At 33.0% G+C, this 20,741-nt stretch overlaps 1 protein-coding gene across 7 annotated transcripts in view; it reads right to left on the minus strand.

Moving 5' to 3' along the window:
- DYNC1I2 (dynein cytoplasmic 1 intermediate chain 2) overlaps positions 1 to 20,741 on the minus strand; it is a 53,915-nt gene that overhangs the window by 15,401 nt on the left and 17,773 nt on the right. For 4 of the 7 annotated variants that reach the window (XM_024975135.2, XM_024975171.2, XM_024975134.2 and 1 more), the window contains exons 5-14: positions 18,817 to 18,876; positions 16,294 to 16,409; positions 5,842 to 5,937; positions 5,458 to 5,620; positions 5,253 to 5,352; positions 4,634 to 4,759; positions 3,592 to 3,738; positions 3,122 to 3,235; positions 2,688 to 2,821; positions 1,639 to 1,783 (exon numbers count right to left, since the gene is read on the minus strand). In XM_024975135.2, the coding sequence (XP_024830903.1) occupies positions 1,639 to 1,783; positions 2,688 to 2,821; positions 3,122 to 3,235; positions 3,592 to 3,738; positions 4,634 to 4,759; positions 5,253 to 5,352; positions 5,458 to 5,620; positions 5,842 to 5,937; positions 16,294 to 16,409; positions 18,817 to 18,876 (1,201 nt within the window). 7 annotated transcript variants of the gene reach the window in all.

A 20,741-nucleotide genomic window follows, 5' to 3' on the forward strand; every position in this document is an offset into this window, starting at 1 on the left:
TTGACTCATTGGAAAAGACTCTGATGCTGGGAGGGATTGGGGGCAGGAGGAGAGGGGGACAACAGAGGATGAGATGGCTGGATGGCATCACAGACTCGATGGACGTGAGTCTGCGTAAACTCCAGGAGTTGGTGATGGACAGGGAGGCCTGGCATGCTGCAATTCATGGGGTCACAAAGAGTCAGACACGACTGAGCGACTGAACTGAACTGAATTAATCCCAAACGTGCTTAGTTGCTCAGTCATGTCCGACTCCTTGCGACCCCATGGACTGTAGCCTGTCAGGCTCCTCTGTCTAGAGGGATTCTTCAGGCAAGAATACTGGAGTGTTGCCATGCCCTCCTCCAGGGGATCTTCCCAAACTAGGGATAGAACCCAGGTCTCCCGCATTGCAGGCAGATTCTTTACCATCTGAGCCACCACAGAAGTCCAAGAAAACTGGAGGTGGGGAGCCCATCCCTTTCTCCAGGGGAACTTTCCCACCCAGGAATCAAACCAAGGTCTCCTACATTGCAGGCAGATTCTTTACCAGGAAAGCAATCCCAAACATGAAAATGTTGAATTTTAAGAGACAATTTGCTACCTCACTTCCTACTACACTGAAAGAAAGCATCGACAAGAGTGAATAGTGAGTTCATCCCTGATTTACAAGATCAACACTTGATAAATAAATGATTCCACTGTAATAGTGAAGAAAATCTCTTAAAAGCACCAGGTTTTCTCAAAGAAATTGAAGAATGAAAGTTAAGGCAGATGAAAACATGAAAAAACACAGCTTAAAATTTAACTTAATTTAAACAGAATATGATATTCTAAGAAAGGGACTTTGTCAGCAACAATGTAATACTACAGAAAAGATAGACAGCAAAGTAAAGGCACTTTGGATTTGCCTTGAGACTTTTAATAATTCAGGGCAAGTCACATGTTTCTGGAATTGCTGGAGGATCAGGAAGCACTTCATAACATAAAAGGTTTTCCAAGGGTTATTTAAACACAAACAACTTGTATTATGTATTGTGGTCAACAAAAATAAATATGCATCCATAAGTATAAGGATTTACTTATGTATAAGTATTTATAATAAATTTACTTATTTAATATAAAATAATTTAAATATGAAATATAAATAAATTTACTTATACTATAATAATTTACAAGTATTTACACAATACTTTCCTAATGACTCAAGTTTATGACACAGTCTTGTTGTATAACAGTTTTTATCTATCTTTTCTCCAGTTTCCATCAGTTCTGTGAATCACTGCAGTTCTGAACATCTTCTAAAAGCTCTTCAAAGAGCAAATGCACAGCTTTTGTGCCAGGCTATAGGGGAGCTATATGAGAGTCATGTGAGATCTTCAGAGGCTTTTCTCCCAGCTCAGTTCAGAATAACAATTTCTATGCTTGAAATGCCAGAAGTGGTGGGACAACCGGTCTTGGTTATGAGTGGAGTTATCATACCTGTAAGCATATTTTTTAAAAACTTCAACATCTAGTTTACACTCATGTTCTGTGACTAGCTTTATCAGTACATCATTCCAAGCTATTAGGAGGCTTTTCGTCTTTTCCATGTAGTATTAGAGCACCACCTTGTGTCAGAAACCTGAGCACCTGACACAGACATCTGTTTTTAGATACCTTAGTTGTCCAAAGTTTTACTGTCCAGTCAAATGATGAAGTGACAAAAAGATGTGAGAAGTCCACTGCTCCAACAGCTGAATGACAATGAATGCCAGTAATTGGTCCTTGATGTCCCTCGAACATCTCACTGATTCCAGCCTTGCTGTTTCATAAGAGAGAAAACAGGGAAATCTCTTGTAAGTAGACCACTTACAAATATATGTTATCATAGATTTATCTATTATTCTACTTTGACACAATTTCAATAAACTTAACTCTGTGCTCATAACACATCAAAATAATTATGTTGAGTGTTACTCTATCCATATTTGATAACACCACTAAAGCAGTAGTAAGTACATTTTGGAACCATAATCATGATGCTATTGATGACAGAACTCAAAAGTCCAATATCCAAGGTTCTGAGGTGGTGGAATAGAGACAAAGGGATGCTACATGTAAGAGAGAGAACCTAGGTTACTTTTAAAACAAAAGCTTTCAAGTGAAGGTGATCTGTATTTGCAATGAAATCTGAACACTCAATTTTTTTTTTTAGAGGAAGCAATTGATAAGGTACAGCTAGACAATTTCAAAACAGATTGAACAGCAGGAGAAATACTAGTCAATTTAAAATGTGTACGTGACATTACTGTACAATTATCAGGAGAAGTGAACTTTGAGCCAAGAAGGCTCAATGTCCAAATAAATCGAAACAGAAAAACAGTTGAAAATCTTATTTACAACTTTAAAGGTCAGTATGTAGTATATGAATTTTTGTATTTGTAACTGCAGAATGTTACTTCCTACCACTAACTTTTGTGAGCACGTCCACATATACGAAAATCACAACACACCACACCCCTCAAAATCTATTACTAGAACACATTATGATCTAAAATGACCTTTTATTTTTAAAAAGTATTTAACTTTACATACCTGAACTTAAATAACTTGTCACAAATAAGTGGCTCTAGGAGAGATTCCTACTTGAATTAAGAGGCAAATTGTTTTCATGAGATTATTCAAGGGAGAGTTTTAAATAATTGCAAATTCCAGTTTAGATTTACCTGCCATGGCGACATGCTGTGTACACAGAACCTTCCTCACTTCCAACAACGAAGTTGTTGACATCTCCAACAGGGAAGGACATAGATGTCACAGCGACTGCCTTTGACTGTTTATGAACCAATTCCATGCTATCCTACACAGAAAAAATTGAGATTATTTTGTAAACTTACAATTTAAAAATTTTTAAGAACATTTTCTAGTCTTAGTTTGTAAACCTTCTTTTACTATACTGCTTACATAAATTTAATTGATTAAAAGCAGGTTTGAAAATGAAGTATATATATCACAGATTATATTTAATACATGCTTAGATTTATAAACTGTTACTATAATACTATTATAAAACATTTATGAAAAATATACGGGTTTATATAGACTTAAAAAAATACCAATATTTGCCTCAAAACTTCAGAGTTTTCCTAGTTTAACCTACCTGTGGATGGGAAAGCATGTCCAGACTCCACGAACAAATTTTTCCATCAGTAGAGATACTAATCAGATTGTGAGCATTCTGTGTTCCAACAACATTTACACAATATACAGGATGCTAAAGAAAGAAATATTAAAGAAAGTTTTCTGGAATTATTTTCACCAAAAAGATGAAATAATTTTTACTGTATCATCACAGGTATTCTGTTTCATATCCAAAACAGTCTCACATCATAAGGGCATTTTTAATGTGAAGTTTGATCTTATTCTGTGGATTAACAATAGATTATCTTAGAAGAGAGATAAGTTTCTAATAAAATAGATTTCCAAAAATAAAAAAAAAGTCCTCATTCTTAGTTGCTAAATGATGAGGAATTCATACATCAAAGGAAACATATTTTGAGACTATTTTGACAGACACAACTAAGTATTTAATGATGAAGGAAATCTAATGGAAATAACCTCTTTACTTACTGTGTGTGCTGCAGCTGACAGTGGAGTTCTTTGCACTGGAGTTCTTTTATTGCTACGGTTATCCCACAGCACAATTTGGCCTGAATATGTACCACCCACAACCAGATTTGGATGAAATTTTGCAAATGTCGCAGACATAACGGCTGACTGTAAATAAGTAAGATTTTTATATTCAAGGGTCAAACGAAAGAAATGTGACAAGTTATAAGAATAAATCCATAATCAAAAACATTTTCCCTTTTATTGTAAGCTATCAGAGATTAAAACCACCAGTAAATACACACACTTAAAAATGTCATTTTGTTTAAGAACATAAAGATACATCTCTAGAATAGTTTTGCTTAAAAGTCGAATGTAATGACTGTTTACAGAAATATTTAAGCAATTTATCCAACAAAGCAAAAACTATTTGAATACAGCATTAAATCAAAAGATAAGTGGCTCTACTTTAGCCTTTGACAGAAATCTGACTGTTAACAGAGTATAATACTAGTTTTGATTCAGTTAAGTGTTTTGCAAAATTATTATATTATTAAAAGATTATAACTTATGCAACCAGAAAGGCTTGCAAATTCTAACCTCCCACTAAATCCACTTTAAAAATCTGCATCTGTTTCCTACTTCAAACATATGTTTCTACTTAAAACTATCTAGTTCCAACTCCTCAGGCCATGTATAAGTAATTCAGTGGGCCAACCATCTAATTGTATATTCAGCAAGTAAGTTCCTGAGAAACTCCCTGCAGAAAAGACATTTTATAAAAGATTCCTTTTATACAATCAATCACAATAACAGAAAATCACAACAGCAAAGGACTTTAGGTGTGATTAAACATAAGAGACATCAGAAAAGCTAGAAAACACAGATCATGTTGAATAGAGAAGTCTTCAGTTTTTTGTTAACATCTGTTTGCAAATATGGGGTGGTTTAGTAAATGCCAATCCAATGAAATCATTATGTTGACAAGAAAAGAAAAAAGGCACTGTCTAAATTCATTAGTGAATTCTTACACTGGGAGAAGACTGCTAAAAGACTATCTTACCTGGCAGTGAAACACATACTCTGGAGTAGTTTTTTTGTATTTCATATTCCATACAAGGGCCACACCGTCAGGCTCATGAGGAGCATCTTCATTGTTGTTATAGGAAGCCACCAGTAATTCTGGATACTGCTCGCAAGAATCAAGTGGGGAAAAAATGCTATGCATAATAACTGTTTTACATTCCTAGTTACTCAACTTTTTTAATTAAATTATTCTGAAAATGCAAATTCCTAACACTTCATCAAGAAATACATCTCTAGAGTTATGCTCTTTGCAACATCAGTAAAACTTTGAATTAGTAAGGTTATTTTAAAGGTTTTAATGTTAAAATATTTTATTAAAATGTGTTGCAATTCTATCCAAAGGATAGAATTAAAATAGGTAAGCAATTAAAATAAGTAAAACTAAGTTGTGGCATAAATAAAACCTTGAGTTTTAAATAGTGTTCCCAATCCTTTCTTCCTAAGTACATAAGGCAACCATAACATTAGAGCCATCATCCATTGTTATAATATACATTGATTTAATTATACAAAGTTTCCATAATTAAAATACAACTACCTGCTTATTGTAATTCAAAAATGGGTAAACAGAAACCAATTTTGTTATTGTAATTTACCTGAGATGACCAATCCAAACAACTAACGACTCGATGCTTTGACCAACGTTCGTCAAAAAACTGTCGATTTAATGACAGTTTAGCACCTGCTTGAATCTCTCTACAGAAAAAAAACAAAAACAAAAAACCAACAACTGTGTTATAACTTCCCACTCTTAAAGTAATTAAACATTGCGGACACCATAATTTTAGCAACTATACTTACCCTTCTTTGTCTTCCAAATCTCTTCCACTGTAGTCAAAGAAGATGTTAATCTGCTCTGAAAGAGCTCTTTCTACAATTCTTGTGGAATGGTCAAAGAAACTTAAAAATTCCTCAGAGTGCAAGATTTGCTGCTTTTCTTCTTCAGTCAGCTCATGAGGAGGAGCTGTAAAACAAATGTTTTTCTAAAGTCTGATATATGCCACTCAAATCATGTCACTTCACTATCACAATTTGGATCAATGAAAGCGACTCATTTTTTAAGCAGATTCACCTCTTTGATTTAGAGCATTTTATTCTACTTTAGTGCATAAATAATAAAAAAACAATCTTAACAGGAATCAATAAAATTGTTTAAATTCTTTTAAGTTAAATTCTTTAAGGTACCTTTACTATCACTTTCTTCATCTTTCTTTAAAGTTTTCTCTTCCTCAGGTTCAATAGGTGGCTTAGGAGTCACCACGTCATCTTCTTCTTCTTCATCTGAATAAAAACAAAGCAGTAACACAAAAATTATTTTTATGACAATAACTGAAAGCTCTTGAGGTAATTATTTCAGAAAGTATCACAACTTTTTAGGTAGAAGCACAAGTGAACCACTCATAAGATAGAATGAGGAGAAATAATGAAAATTTTATCAATACAGTTTTTAAAAAAGAATTAAGTGGACCTTCTTTATCCATACCTAACATGGTAAGTCAGCAACAGCCATATCAAATTCTGTAGCTACATAAACTGAAATAAGATATATAAGCAACTAGGATGAGTTCCTCATGTAAATCTCTAAAAGCTTGCAAGCATTTATCATTCCAGACAGAACAACATGCAACTCCTACATAGTTTTATGTAGCATGCTGACATATTAATGCTGTAAAATGAAAAAAATCAAATGTCTAAAATAGCCTACAGAGTTGGCTGCTTACTTGTGATCTGAAACCATCAGTGTCTAATGGATCTTCATATGGCATAAAGACGGCTTACATTAACTCTCAGGTTGCTATTTGAGAGGCAGATTTTAAAGATAATAGCTACGAGACCACATTTTCTATTCTGTCATTTTAAATGCAAGTCTCATTATCTACTGTTATATGATGTGGCAATAAGCACTTAAAATAATGTTTTCTTAACTTGAATAAAAATACACATTGAGACAATAGACAATGTTTATAAGACTTGTAAAAATGACTAACTCTCCTCTTACACAACCAAACCAGGAAAATAACTTTACTTATTTTAAAATGTTACAGAACATACAACTCTGCCTACCTTCTCTTTCGCTACATACGGAGATGGATTTTTATGAAGAAAATGCTTATTTTTATTGCCTAAACAGATGCGTCATTTGTCTATGAGGGAATGGCAGCAGGCATCTGTAGCAGAGTCCATCTCAAGTAATGAGAGCCTATTCAATAAGGGGACTTTACTTGTTATAGTCATTTCCCCGACCCATGTTCAAAATTATCTAAAACACACTAACATACGACATACACAAAAGAATGGTCAAGTATGGGAACCAGCTGCCAAGTCATGGTCCCAGCAGCCAGGCCAGCTGACTAGATAGCAACAACCAGATGGCACTGCTGGGATTGTGTCTTTCTGCTACAAGGTGGCAATGGGATGGCATAACATTCTTCCGCTTGACTGCTTCCAATCCTGTCTCTCCCCAATGGCGAGCCTGTGCAATTACCCACACTCCAGGAGGCCTACAGATAAGCCTTTACCCTGCAAACAAAATGCAGCTTGTAGGCCACACCAGCTGCCAAACCACACACATAGTGTTAGGTTTGGAAAGCTATGAAAATCTTTCTAACTCTATAGTATAAGCAATAAAAATATAACTGTACCTTTAGGAAAGAAAGCTTTAAATGACACTGTATAATGCACACAATGATACAACCTCCAACTTAATCAAAATGATAATGACGTATGCCAATCCTACATTACTTGAAATTGAGCGATTTTTACGTTCTGACAAGTTTACAGAACTAGGATAAATGGCACGAATGATTTCAATATATGCTCATACTTTTGAACCAAATGGTGAAGGTTAAAATTTTTCCTTTCAAGGGCCTCAATCAGCCACAAAGGAAAACAGTAATCACTGTCTTTTCAGCCAGCCCAACCGCATTTGTCAGCCCTTTCTCCGTCAATGCAGCCAGAGCAATCAACCTGCCAAACATTCAGAATGGAAAAACAATCTGAAAATACAGGGTATAATGCACCTGCCAGTGAAAATGGCCATTTCAAGAAAAGCTAGTGATCTCAGTGACCCCGCTGAGGAGGCGGTGGTGCAAAGGGGAAAGAACACGCAAAAGAATTCTTAGTGATCGCCACTCTCTTGCACATTGACACTTCCTTACAAAGCATGCCAATTACAGCTTTTGTGCTACTTAAAAAAATGAAAGCTTTTTTGGGGGCAAAATAATCACACAGAGAAACAGAAAGACAGTACTCCCTTTTAGATGAATTCTCATATACAATGGATTATTAATCTGAGAACAGTGTATCTGGTAACAATTCTATACTGTACTGCTCAAACATTATGATGAAATTCTACCATCAAGTCACCTATCAGTATAACGTAATGAAAATAATTTAATTACACTTAAGCTGACTTTTAGAATAACAAGATATTTACTTCAATTAAAAACTAAGTCTGAAAATATGTATTTTTCCATTTTCTTCTAATACTATCAGTTATCAATTTTGTTGACTAGTAAGTTCACTGTATGTAAATCCTAAAACCAAAGACAGGGAATCTGAGTCACCCTGGACAGGTCATCCTGAAGCGTTGTGAATTATAAATTACAGCCTCCTATCCACATCATATCTTCCTCCCTCAACTTTGTTGCATTATACGGCTTCTAAGTACCATTTCCAATGACAGGTGTCAAATTCCTGTCATAATGCATATGGTCAGTACTTTAGTGCTAAGTGACCTCATAATCTACACATTTAACAGAAAAGATCATGCTTACAGACACTCTTTTCCTTTTAAAATTTAAAATGTAGATTAAGTATGGTAGACAGTGATCTAACTCTGCCTACTTCATGGCATTTGTCATGCTTATTTGCCCATATAGTTTAGTTGTAGCTGAATGATGACTACAATATTTAAATACTTGTTTTCAGGATTTTATTTTAGAATGAATGTACTAACTTTTTCTATTAAAAACTGATTCAAAAACTCAGATACTTAAGAATCAAGCTTCATTAAATGGCTAACACTAAGAAAAATTCCAAGAACATTACAAAAATGATCTGCTTTTAAAATATTTTTATTATTAGGCTGATTATCTACACATACCAAATATTTGGCCAAAAAATGCCTAATATGGAAAGGAAAAACAATCTGACCATTAGAGAGTACCATTAAAGACTGTTCCTCTGAAACAAATACTCTTATTAAAAATGAATACAACTAGCTACCAAAAAAGTTATTAACATGACCAAAAACATAATATTACAATTCTAAAGATTCTCTAAGCTAGTCCCTATTATATGATAAGCCATAATATATTTAAAACTGAAAAACACTACAACAGAGCAGGAAGACTGAAAAATGTGACTGCCATGTCACATCAATTTATTGATGAATATTCATTGCAGTATGCTAAGTAGTTAACTCCATGCTTTCTCTGACAGGGAATCTAAGATTATAAACTGAGCAATAAAGAATGCATAAAAGTAGCAGTTACTTTTAAAATGACAAACCTCTTGTCAATGAATGCTAAGATTAGGTTTAATGAACCATTGAATTTTTACTGAGTTAACATCAAAATTGTGATGTATTTTGGTGAGATGGAAAGAAAAGCGGTCTATAAATTAAGCTGCACCTAGAAATAACATGAAAGAATGAAATTCCAGTTGTTGGAATAATCTGTTACAATGGAGTAGGTTAATCAAAGTTAAATCATCTGTGAAATGGGTGGCTTTTGTTAAGCTGAAGGAAGGAGTCTTCAGAACAAGTTTTCTCATCTGTATGTCACACTGCGTTAAAGAGATATCTAAGAATAAGCCACAAAGCACACTTTGAATTATTTAAAAATATTGTAACACGTAACAAGGAATATGCAAGATCCTAGAAAATACTCACTAAAAACTGATACTCTAACCTATCACTTATCACAATTAACTCTTAGCATGAGGTCAAAATCTATATCATTTGTGCATTAATGCTATTTAGGAAACAGTTGTCTATAAGTTTATTAACTAGTTTCATCAAACTGATGTATTCTATTTTAAGATAGTTTAATATCCTAATGAAGAATTCCTAATTTACAAAGTAGCATAATTACTCACTACAAAGGAAACTGCCAATGAATTCCAAAAATCAGGAAAAATATGTTGCACATAAAGTCATAATTTAATTTATAAAAATTCTACTTGTAAGTAACTTCACAAACAAAATGAGACTATTAGAGGGAAATACTTTAATCATAAGTTTAAAATTACATGTTAGATACAAATGATTTTCCTTTAATATTTTCAAAATAAACCTTTTTCTGGTTCAATATCCTTTTGAATCACTTCATTTTGATCCATTTGTCCAAAATTTCATATTCTTTACTCTTTAAAAATCAATATTAAGAAAATATTAGGACAAAATTTTAGGAATGTATCAGTGGAATTCATTCCTTTTATTTTTTTAAACACCTAGAATCAAACGCAAGGTCACTTGTTTCTTCACAATTTAGATATTTAACAAGGGAAAATTTTAATCAGGAAATATTTTGAATATAGGTCTAATGCTAATTTGGGAGATAAATAAAAAGAGGGTAATACTTTAATTATACCATTTATTTTAACACAGAATTTTCTCTCTATATTGTCTCATTTTATGTAAAATTCAAATTTTTATTTAGGCAGTACTGGCATCATTAACACAGATCCTGTTATCTGTGATCTCATAAATATTACATTTTTCTGAGGCCACAATTTTAAATATGCTGATTAAAGTCTTTCAATCATGGTTAAGAACAAATGATTCAATTTTCAATTATTTTTATATTCTCACAGATTCTTTGAGAGTTAAAACTAACTTATTACATATGTTATTTATTCCAAAAAGTTTTTTTAAAATCCATTTTAGACAAGAATAATATTAACCAGAAGGCCTTAACAATTTAGTCTACTTGGGAAGTGTGGATTCCAGATGTTAAGATCATGTAATAAAAAATTAAGAGCTATTTACATATAACATTTTTCTACACATTATATATTCTAATCAACATGTACCTGAGGAAAAATATGATTACTAAATCAATACCAAAAACCATTACAAAACTCCACACAGATAAGAAAGTAGAATGATATGAGAAACACAGCACTCCAATGGAAATCAAGGTTCTGACTGTAGCCAGATATTCTTTTATATTGTGACCATAGGGTCATCAATGAACATTCTTGGGTCTCAAGTTTCCTCAGGTGTAAACAAGCTGATTAAACTGTGGAATTTCCTCTTTAAAAATCTGTGTCTAAAAATTGCAACAACAACGAAAAATCCATGCTGATGATTTCTGGTGAATAAAAAAAGACAATGCCATTTTCAAGAGAGTTAAAAACTTCTAAAAGATAAGAGAAGAAAGTAACTTTTCCAGGCCTGTATCTGTGGGTATTACACTCCTGCCATGAGTTTTTTTTACCTGCCGGGAGCGAAATTGACTAAGGTCACATGTTCCTAGTCAATTTCATTCACAGTAGGTGCTTTAAGACAGCAAAGCACCTCAGTTCAGAAATGGTACTATCAACTTACAGAGTAAACTTGAAAGCAAGAACATGTGCTTTTCAAAAGAACAGATTCAGCCATTTTCTAAAAAATGAAAAAGAGAGCTAAGTCTAAGACCAATTTTTATCTTCAATTTGATAACTAACATTACTTCTGTACTAATTACACTGCCTACCCAAGTTCAATTTACTGTCTTTTACACTCAAACTGTAAATTTCGCAATTTTTTATCATGGTGAGTTTGGGAATTTATTACATATTCTTAAATGTGAGACAAGGAGGCTAAGTTTGAGAAGCTCTGTATTAAACCAATGGAAAAGCAGAGGTAGAGTTAAGCACAAAGTGTCCTCATTATAAAACTTTAAGTGTAGGGGTTTTTTACCCCTCTTTCTTAAACTCCCATAAATTGGGAAATGAAACAATGTAAGAGCCCTGGACATGAAAATAATGGTAATGATACAGACAGGAAATCTCATTTTTATAAACAGTTTTAAAGGCTAAGGACAGCCCCATGGTCTTACAGTATGTCTCTCAGTCTCCTTCACTTATATGCCTCAGTAGTCGTGCAGTGTTAGTCGCTTAATGACGTCCAACCCTTTGCGACCCCACCGACAGTAGCCTGCCTGGCTCTTCTGCCTATGGGATTCTCCAGGCAAGAATACCAGAGTGGGTTGCCATTTTCTTTTCCAGAGAATCTTCCCAACCCAGGGACCAAATCTGGGTCTCCTGCTTGGCAGGCAGATTCTTTTTCATCTGAGCTACAGGAGGCCTACATACCTCAACCTTAAACTAAAAAAATAATCAAGTAGACAGCATACACTCAATACACTAGTAGAATCACTGAATTCTTGTTAGGTTGCAAATGAATAAACATGGATCTTTATAAAACTAATATCTGAGTCTAGTCTACAGAGGAAAATTTTAAAGAGAGTGGTACATAGGTGTACCCATTAGAAAATGGGCTCAGTTTATGTATCTTGCCACTTTCACCCTCTATTAGTGAAGATAAGAAAAATTCTATTTAACAACATGAAAGATCAAAGCTGTTTATTCATTACTCTGAGCCAATCACTATAAGATATTATCTGATGGAAATTTACCAATAAATAAGTGCAAATTTATGAATAAATAAGCCATGCTATTTTTTAATAAAATGTTCTTCAAACTACAGGTCAAAGCCAACAATTTAGTCATGGCCAACAATGAAAAAAATGAAATACAGTAAGAGCAGAGAAGGTATTATTTCAAAAAACTTTTGTATCAGTTACAAGACTCCGCCCTCCCCGCCCCCCCCACCCCCGCCCTGCCCCCGCTATCCAAAAGTAGAGCAGTCCTTGAAAACTTTCTTAAGCTGAAATGGTGTAAACTGAAGAAGCGATTACTTTAGGACACATCTTGTTACCATGTGCACAGAGTAAATACTGCAGATGCTCAGAGACAGTTTAAAGCTACGGCAGCTTTCTGCTGAGATGCTGAGTGTAGTTTCCAGGGAAGGAGCTTGGGTTTGTCACACTCCCTAAGTGGCATAAGTGAACTTTTGAAATTCGAAGGATATCTGTACACATCTGTATCTACATTTGTACTAGACTGTAATTAATATGAATTGAATTTCTTACCACAGGTAACTATCATAAAAGAATGAAACTGCTGCTTCAGTGACAGCGTAAGAAGGAAAGCATACGTTGGAATCAGCCAAACTTGGTTTAGAATCTTACCCTTCATAAGCTCTCTTTCAGCTTCAGCTTCCTCATATGTAAACAGAATTGGTATTTAACTCTCAAGGTTTTGATAAGAGGATTAGAGATAACGTAAAGTGCCTTACACTATACCTGATATGTAGTAAGCACTCTGCTGTTACAATTTTCAGTCACCAATTTAAACATGAGGTTTGAAGAACTGTAACAAACAAGTAGCTAAGATAATATATGTGAGAGATGCTAATAGGTCCAATTTGCTCACAGCATTCACAGGGATACACAGAACACAGAGTAACAGCATATGTTTGTATCTAGGTCATCATGGAATTAGAGAAGGCTATAAGGGAGGATGTATGTTTCATTTATGGATCTAAGAGCAAATAATGATTACAACATGATATAGTCATATTAAAATCAAGAACCGAGACTATACTTTCTCACCCAATTTCATCAATATTGTTACTGTAGTATTAACACTGGAAAATAATACTTTCCCAGCAGTTACTTCCCAAGAAAAGGCATTATTTACTGAGTTTGTACTCACTACACATCATGCATTCTCTAGACCAGGCATTATAGCAATGAAGAAGAAACAGTCCCTATTGTGTTCTGGAAAATTTGGCAAAAAAGCTGAAGTACGATGGATGGTAAAAGCCTTGCCCTAAATAGAAGAACCTGCCTGCAATGCAGGAGGCATAAGAAACACAGGTTCAATCCCTGGGTCAGGAAGATCCCCTGGAGGAAGGCATGGCAACCCACTCTAGTATGCTTGCCTGGAGAATTCCACAGACAGAAGAGCCTGGTGGGCTACAGTCCATGGAGTTGCAAAGAGTTGGACACAACCAAAGCGACTTAGCACTCATGTAACTAATTTTCAAGTGAAAAAATACAGTTTATCTTGAACTTCTGGGTTATTGGCCTACTTTACAAATCACAATCTTTTAAATTTTCCCATTAATTTCAAAATAAAAATGGAAAAAAAGCATTTTTTACAAAACTGCCAGTCATATACTAGTAGCTATACATTCAAATTAGCTCAAAGACGTTATTACATGTTCACTTTAAAATTTATATGCATGTCAAGAATAAGGAACTATAAACAAAAAATTTCAGGTGGGATATACAACCATATGTGTGCTTGTATATGTATACGTATATAATTTTTGAAAAAAATGTATCGTAGAAAACAGACTGGAAACAAAATATTAACAATGGGTACTACACAGTGGTATCATAGGCATATTTCCTGTCCTTTCTGTCTTCTCTAAATTCTCTATGATATATTACAGTAATTAGAAAAAATTATTTTAAAAACTGGAAGTTTTCTTTTAAACAATACATATAATTATAGGTGTGTTACAATAGGCATTACCTAAAATTGCTTCAGAATTGCTTTATATTCTAAAACAATCTAAAATGCATTTCATAAATAAAACTAAATCTTCATATTATTATTATAAGGAAAAAAGCCTAATTTATGTTTTAAATGAGATACTGTACCCTCATTTTGGCTATTTTGCTTACTTTCTATCTAACAGATCTAACATTTCTCATTTAACATATCTAATTATATAGCTCCCAAAAGACAGACATTTCAGTACTTTGAACACATTAGTAAAATAATATTTTCTGGAAATTATAGAATCCTATAGTATTAGCTTTCTCCATACTGGTAGTTCAGCACTTTATCTTTCCTCTTTTCTTTTTTTAAAGTGGCTTATGTCTCAAACAAATCTATCATCAAGGACTTTTTTTCTGGTAAGATAAGGGATTTTGCACATGTGAAAGCTATTTTACCAATCGATAGAGCAGCAGGAATGAAAAAAAATGTATCCATAGAAATGAATAGTCACATGGTCAAGTTCTAAAAAAAACTATTGGACAAAAACTTATTCCTATTTCCTCAAAATTTTTGAGTTTAATTGTACACACGATAATGTCAAGTCCTTTTGGGACCAAGAAGAAAATCAAAGGAAAAGTTAATGATATTTATTTTATGTCCATCCTTAGGGGGATGGACAGGAAAGGAGAGTTGTTAAAAATACATGTGATGATCTACTATTAAGTTTAAAAAGTCTATAAAGAGTTATAATGGCTCATTTTCTTTTGAAGTATATATAAGTATGAAAATTTAAAGATTTTCATTGGTAATAAGCTAGGAATTTCAAGGATTCCCCCCACCCCCCACTCTTGCTTACTTGTATCTCAGGGTTTTCTGCAATGAATATTACTTTTGCTTCTCCTTAATGGAGAAATGTGGTAATTTAATTGAAATTTTAGAGATAAATTAACTTAAACATTTGATAAAGTGCTTATGCTTAATATTCTATAATTAAACAATAATAAATTTTTCTGGCTGAGGAGAAAAAAAAGTGTTCTTTATGTACAGACTGCTAAAAGGATTACAATAGGCCCACAATTCCAAAATATCACCAACTCTAAAATCCGTAATTCTTTTGGTGGTAAACTCTAACATGACCAGAAGTAAAGGTATCTATAATCATTATTTATCTCACTCAGTTTGAATATTCATATCTTTTGCTGTTGAATATTTATGCCCAAGATGCTGCTGGAGTGTTTACATATAGTACTTACATATAGTACTTAACTTCTTTGAAATGTAAAAAATTCTGAATCCCTATATATATATACACCTCCATAGGTTTCAGATAAGAAATTGTGAATTGTATTAGGGATCTTAAGTAAACTTTTATATCAAACATAATTAGCTTCCCTTGGAAAAACAAGAACTATCATATTAAGTTTATGCTTAAATCATTAGCTATTCAATGAGATATTTAAAATTAGTCCCCACTGTAAAAATGGTCAGCTCCTTTTGATTTAAGACACAAAGGACTCCACATTCAATATAATGTCTATGTATACTCCTTCTGTTTCACAGAGATTACAGGCTGCTATATAATCAACATAGTAGAGCCCTTAGATCATAAAATAGGAAGTTTATGAATTAGGTCTAGATTTGTTCATTAATACAGATAACTGGCACTATATCAGAATATAGTATGCACCAAAGACCATAATTTACGTTATTTCATTTCCTATTGGATATACTCCCTTTTTGGGAAGAATTACGTTCATGACACAGAAATACAACATTCTTAAGTTTATTTTTTGCTTCTAAAGCAGCACATAGTAACAACAAAATGAGAATGGAAGTATTTGTATTTATGCCAACAAAATTAAAAACATACATATAGCTTATACTTCTATTAAATTCTACAAGAAAAAGTTTTCAAACTCTAAAGAGCAAATACATAAATACAGAAACCCAAAGTATTATTTTTATAATGTTCCTCTAAGAAAATATGCCAAACAACCAAGGAAAAAAAAAAAAAAGAATCCCCTTATTTAACATGGGGATTAATGACAATCATATTTAAAGGCAGATACTCACCTTCTTTGGGTTGAGCCATAACTGGAGTCTGAGTTTCCTTTGTGTATGTGACAATTTCACGAGGAGGAAAGTCAACTTGTGTAATTTTAGCCATTCCAAGTTTAATAGGTCCTCGTCTAAATAAAGTGAACACAAATACTTTCAAACACTACAAATGATACACTTTAACTACATCAAACCATGTTTTTTGGGAAAAGTAAGAATTAAATATCGTATATCCAACAGTGTAATTTAAACCCCTGTTTTATTCAAGAAAATTTAAATGAACAATTAATTGGCTTTATTTTAACAAAAGAATTAGAAGGTAGCAAGAACAAAATAGATTTCTGAATCATTCAAGGTGTTTATTTTTCACTTTAAAAAAGCAAATAATTTAGTTTCTTAGAACAAATGTGTGGGTAATAACAGAGGAAGAGGATGGGAATTTCAAAGTAGACTGCTGAATATGGTTGGTTATGAGAACTGTTTTTAGCAGGGATAGGATTCTGGAATTTTTTGTTAAGAGTTAAATATATGGATCTCATTCATACCACATTTAGTCTCCCTTCAACATTAGAAGACATCAGCTTTAAGAGTGAGAAATAACTTTCTGTTGAAAACAACTTTTTCTACTTATATTTTGCAGAAATTGAGAAGCATACAGTCAATTTAGATTATAAAATAAAATATTTAAACTTTAAGTCTCTAATCTCTGTGTGATCAATACTGTCCTTGATTCACACATGGACAAACTATTGTGCAGATTATTTTAGATCTAAACTAAAGCTATATATCTTCTGAATATCATGAAATTACTCAAGTCACTCCTATCTTAAATAAGTGAAATACACTATTTTTTGACAAACAGAAGAGTGTTGTAGATAATGAAAATGTACCAAAAGAAAACTATATTTTATTCTATATCTCGGGGAATTTTTTCCTATTATAGAAGATGTCTAAATTCTAAACCAAATATAGCATGCTTTCAAACTCTCAAAATTCTCAATAATGAATCTGTCTTACAAGAATATAAAGCTGGATATTTGAAATATATATATATATTTGGTAATATTTTTTTCTTATATAAACATCCTTTTCAAAATCCTGTACAAAAAAGTTTAATAAAATTAGTACATTTAAAGAGTTAATCTTCTCTAAGGTCCCAAATGTGGGCCACAAGAAATTTTTCATGTGTTTTCTACCTTGGAAATATCTTAGAGAAAAAAAAGCATAGTCAAAGAATTAATTAGAAAAATTTAGTAAGATTTGAAGTGACTTAGCATTCTAAGAACAAAATCTGAAATAAATTTTATATTCTAATTTTCAAGATGTAAACCATATGAAAAATAAATTACTCATATCTGAAATATAATTTCAGATATTTATCATATCTGGAAAAAAGTGCCTGAGTCAACATTAAGAACAAGTTACTAAGCTGAGTACATATAGGGTTTAACAGATTAAAAACCACAATACACAAACAAACAGAATAAGATTTAGGGATAGATTTGGGGAGATAATACCTTACTTATCCAAAGCCACTTTTACTGAGAACAAGCAAGCAGTTGAGGGTGGAGGAGCCTCAGGGTCAGCCAACAGAGAGGACTTCCAGCTAATGTACAAGAAGCCCATATACTTTTCTTACATGGCCTAATTCAAGGTTTATTTAAGTGCTTCCCAGGTAGCACTAGTGGTAAAGAACCCAACTGCCAATGCAAGATACATAAGAGATGTGAGTTTGAGCCCTCAGAAATAAGAGATGTGGGTTCAATCCCTGGGGTCAGGAAGATCCCCTTGGAGGAGGGCATGGCAACCCATTCCAGTACTGCCTAGAGAATCCCATAGATAGGGGATCCTTGCAGGCTACGCACAAAAAGTCCCAAAGAATTGGACACGACTGAAGCAATTTAGCATGCACATAAGGCTTATTTACTCTTACTTTAGACATAATTTCTAAAGGTATAGGGACACATGCTTCAGAAGCTGCAAACTATCAAGGGAAAAGAGCTATGTGAGTCAGGCACAGTGGCAGAAGTAAACATTTACAGTTTGCATCGGAGACTAGAATAAATTAGTAAATGAATAAGCCAACAGCAATCTGGAGCCACAGTGTAGAAACCGACAGCTCTGTTCCTCTCAAAACCTTAAATATCATCAGGAAATTTTAATACAGGAAAATAAATTTTCATGTTGAGTAACCTAGAAAAGATTGCATGTAGAGTATGTATTTTTAAAAGTTTAAAAAAAAAATTAAAAAAATAAAAGTTTAGGAAGTTTGTAATACACTGTATAAAAACTTACATAAAAAATATAGCAATAATAAAAGTAATTTAGACATTTAAATTCATAGATTTAGGGTACCTATAAAATCAGATACATAAAATATTTCTTTCACTAATGATAGAGGATAAATGAGGTGTCACAGTGAAATATCACTCTTTGTATTATCTGCACATTAGAAATTTAAGAAAAATAAAATTAGGACAATTTCACAAAGAATCAAATTAATTACAAAAGAGGGAAGGTAAAAAATCTATTCAATACCCCAAATCGGAATCTGAGTGAAGCTGAAGAACTGATGGATCTGTATCCCAATGCAGCGTCCTAAATGGTTGTAGGACAACCATGAAGCATTAGCAAAAAAGGCCATAAGTTAGTCAAGCAAATACATTCTATGAATAGCTAAAGCACTGTTCACAATTAAAAACCACATGTTCCGGTTAGTACAAAAAAACATGAGATATCACTCAAATGCTCTAGTTCATGCAATGCAAACATACAACCTAGAATAGTTAAAAAGACAGTATTTTCAGATTTTAAGAAACTAATCTTGCAAAATAATGGATAAGAACAGACAAAACATCCAACATCCCAAATAACACATTATTTTTGGATGGTAACAAGCTAGGCTATACATATAGTTGAAATTTGAAATTTCCTAATGAAAAAAGCTTTAGTAAAAACATCTTAGTTAACATATCATAATCTTGCCCAAAGCATTAAATGTGTGCAGGAAATTGTCATATTGGTAAAGGAAATGAGTCAACACATAAGCCTTTTGGTAAGAAAACCAAAGACTATTCCACTGGGATACAAAATAGCTTAAGTTTCCAAAATGTGACCCTTATGTAATTTATGGGTTAAGCACTGCCTTGGGCTTACATGTCATCTGCTTTAGAAAGCAACTAAAGATTTCTGTCTCTAGGAAAAAGCAGACTTTTTTTTTGCCAGGAAAAATATTTTATGTTCCAAGAATTTATCTAAACTAACTAAGCTTTTGGAGAATATCAATCCTAAATAAATATTTGGTTGTGTTTAGCCTTGCCTTTTGGGTAAACAACTTCCACGGGATCTTTTCCAAAAGATTTAAGGAAAATTTAGTCATTACTAGAATAAAAGATCCTTCCCACACTCGTACTCCTGTAGATTAGCAATATGTAAGATAATTATGTACAGTACCATATAATGCTAGAAACCCTATTAAAAAGTTAAGCACAATACATTCAGTGCTACCATCTTTGTCAAATATATTTGTTTCTCGTTTATGCAACAAATTATAATGTACAACTAAAACTACTATAATATTTAAATATAAGAAATGAAATCTTTACTTGCCTATACAACTTAACAGTAAAAGCAATCAAATGAAATAGAGAAATGCTTCATTTTAAAAATATAAAGAAAGATTTTGGGATTTAAATGGTAAGTGTATACACAAAGAAAGAAGGGGCCACAGTGAAGATTTACTTTATACTAAGCAATGAATAGCAACAAACTCAGGCTTTGTTAAACCAGAAGAGGTTCTATGAGATGCTCTCCAAGGAATGTTCTGTACATACCCTTTACATTCTCTAAGAGTTCGAGCTGTTACCAATGACATAGAGCTCCTTGTTAAGGATGTCATTTTGGTCTAAAATAGAGTAAAACTCTACCTCAGAACAGAGCCAGTACTGAAAACATATTGCACAAAGTATGGGATTATATTAAAGGCATCTCCAGACATATAAATTAAAATTTTAATATAATCCTGACACATATAATCAAAAGCCCAAAAGATAAACTGATCAAGAATGTAAAAAAGGAATAAGGAGCATGGATTACTCATTGACTAACTGTTATCTAAATCTCAGAGTTAACAGAAGTGATTAAGAAAGTGAACTAGAATCTTAATGATATGCAACTTGCCAATCAGCAAAGTTACAGAAATATCATTTTTCATGGCCTCCTTTGTCTTTATTCATAAATTACCACCAGGCCAAATAGAAACTTTTGGCATTGAGAAATTGTGATTCAGATGTTTTGATATCATACTTGGTAATGTCTAATATGTTTTTTTCCTACTCCCCAAGTGCAGTAATCGTCGACCGTCTTGGCCAGCTGAAGGAGTTGAGTGTATAGGTTTATACGTCTCACATGTCTTCATGCATTTCGTTGTTTATTTTTTCATTATCATCATGGCAGCTCAATTT

This window comes from Bos taurus, chromosome 2 (assembly GCF_002263795.3).
Source record: "Bos taurus isolate L1 Dominette 01449 registration number 42190680 breed Hereford chromosome 2, ARS-UCD2.0, whole genome shotgun sequence".
Classification (NCBI taxonomy): domain Eukaryota; kingdom Metazoa; phylum Chordata; class Mammalia; order Artiodactyla; family Bovidae; genus Bos; species Bos taurus.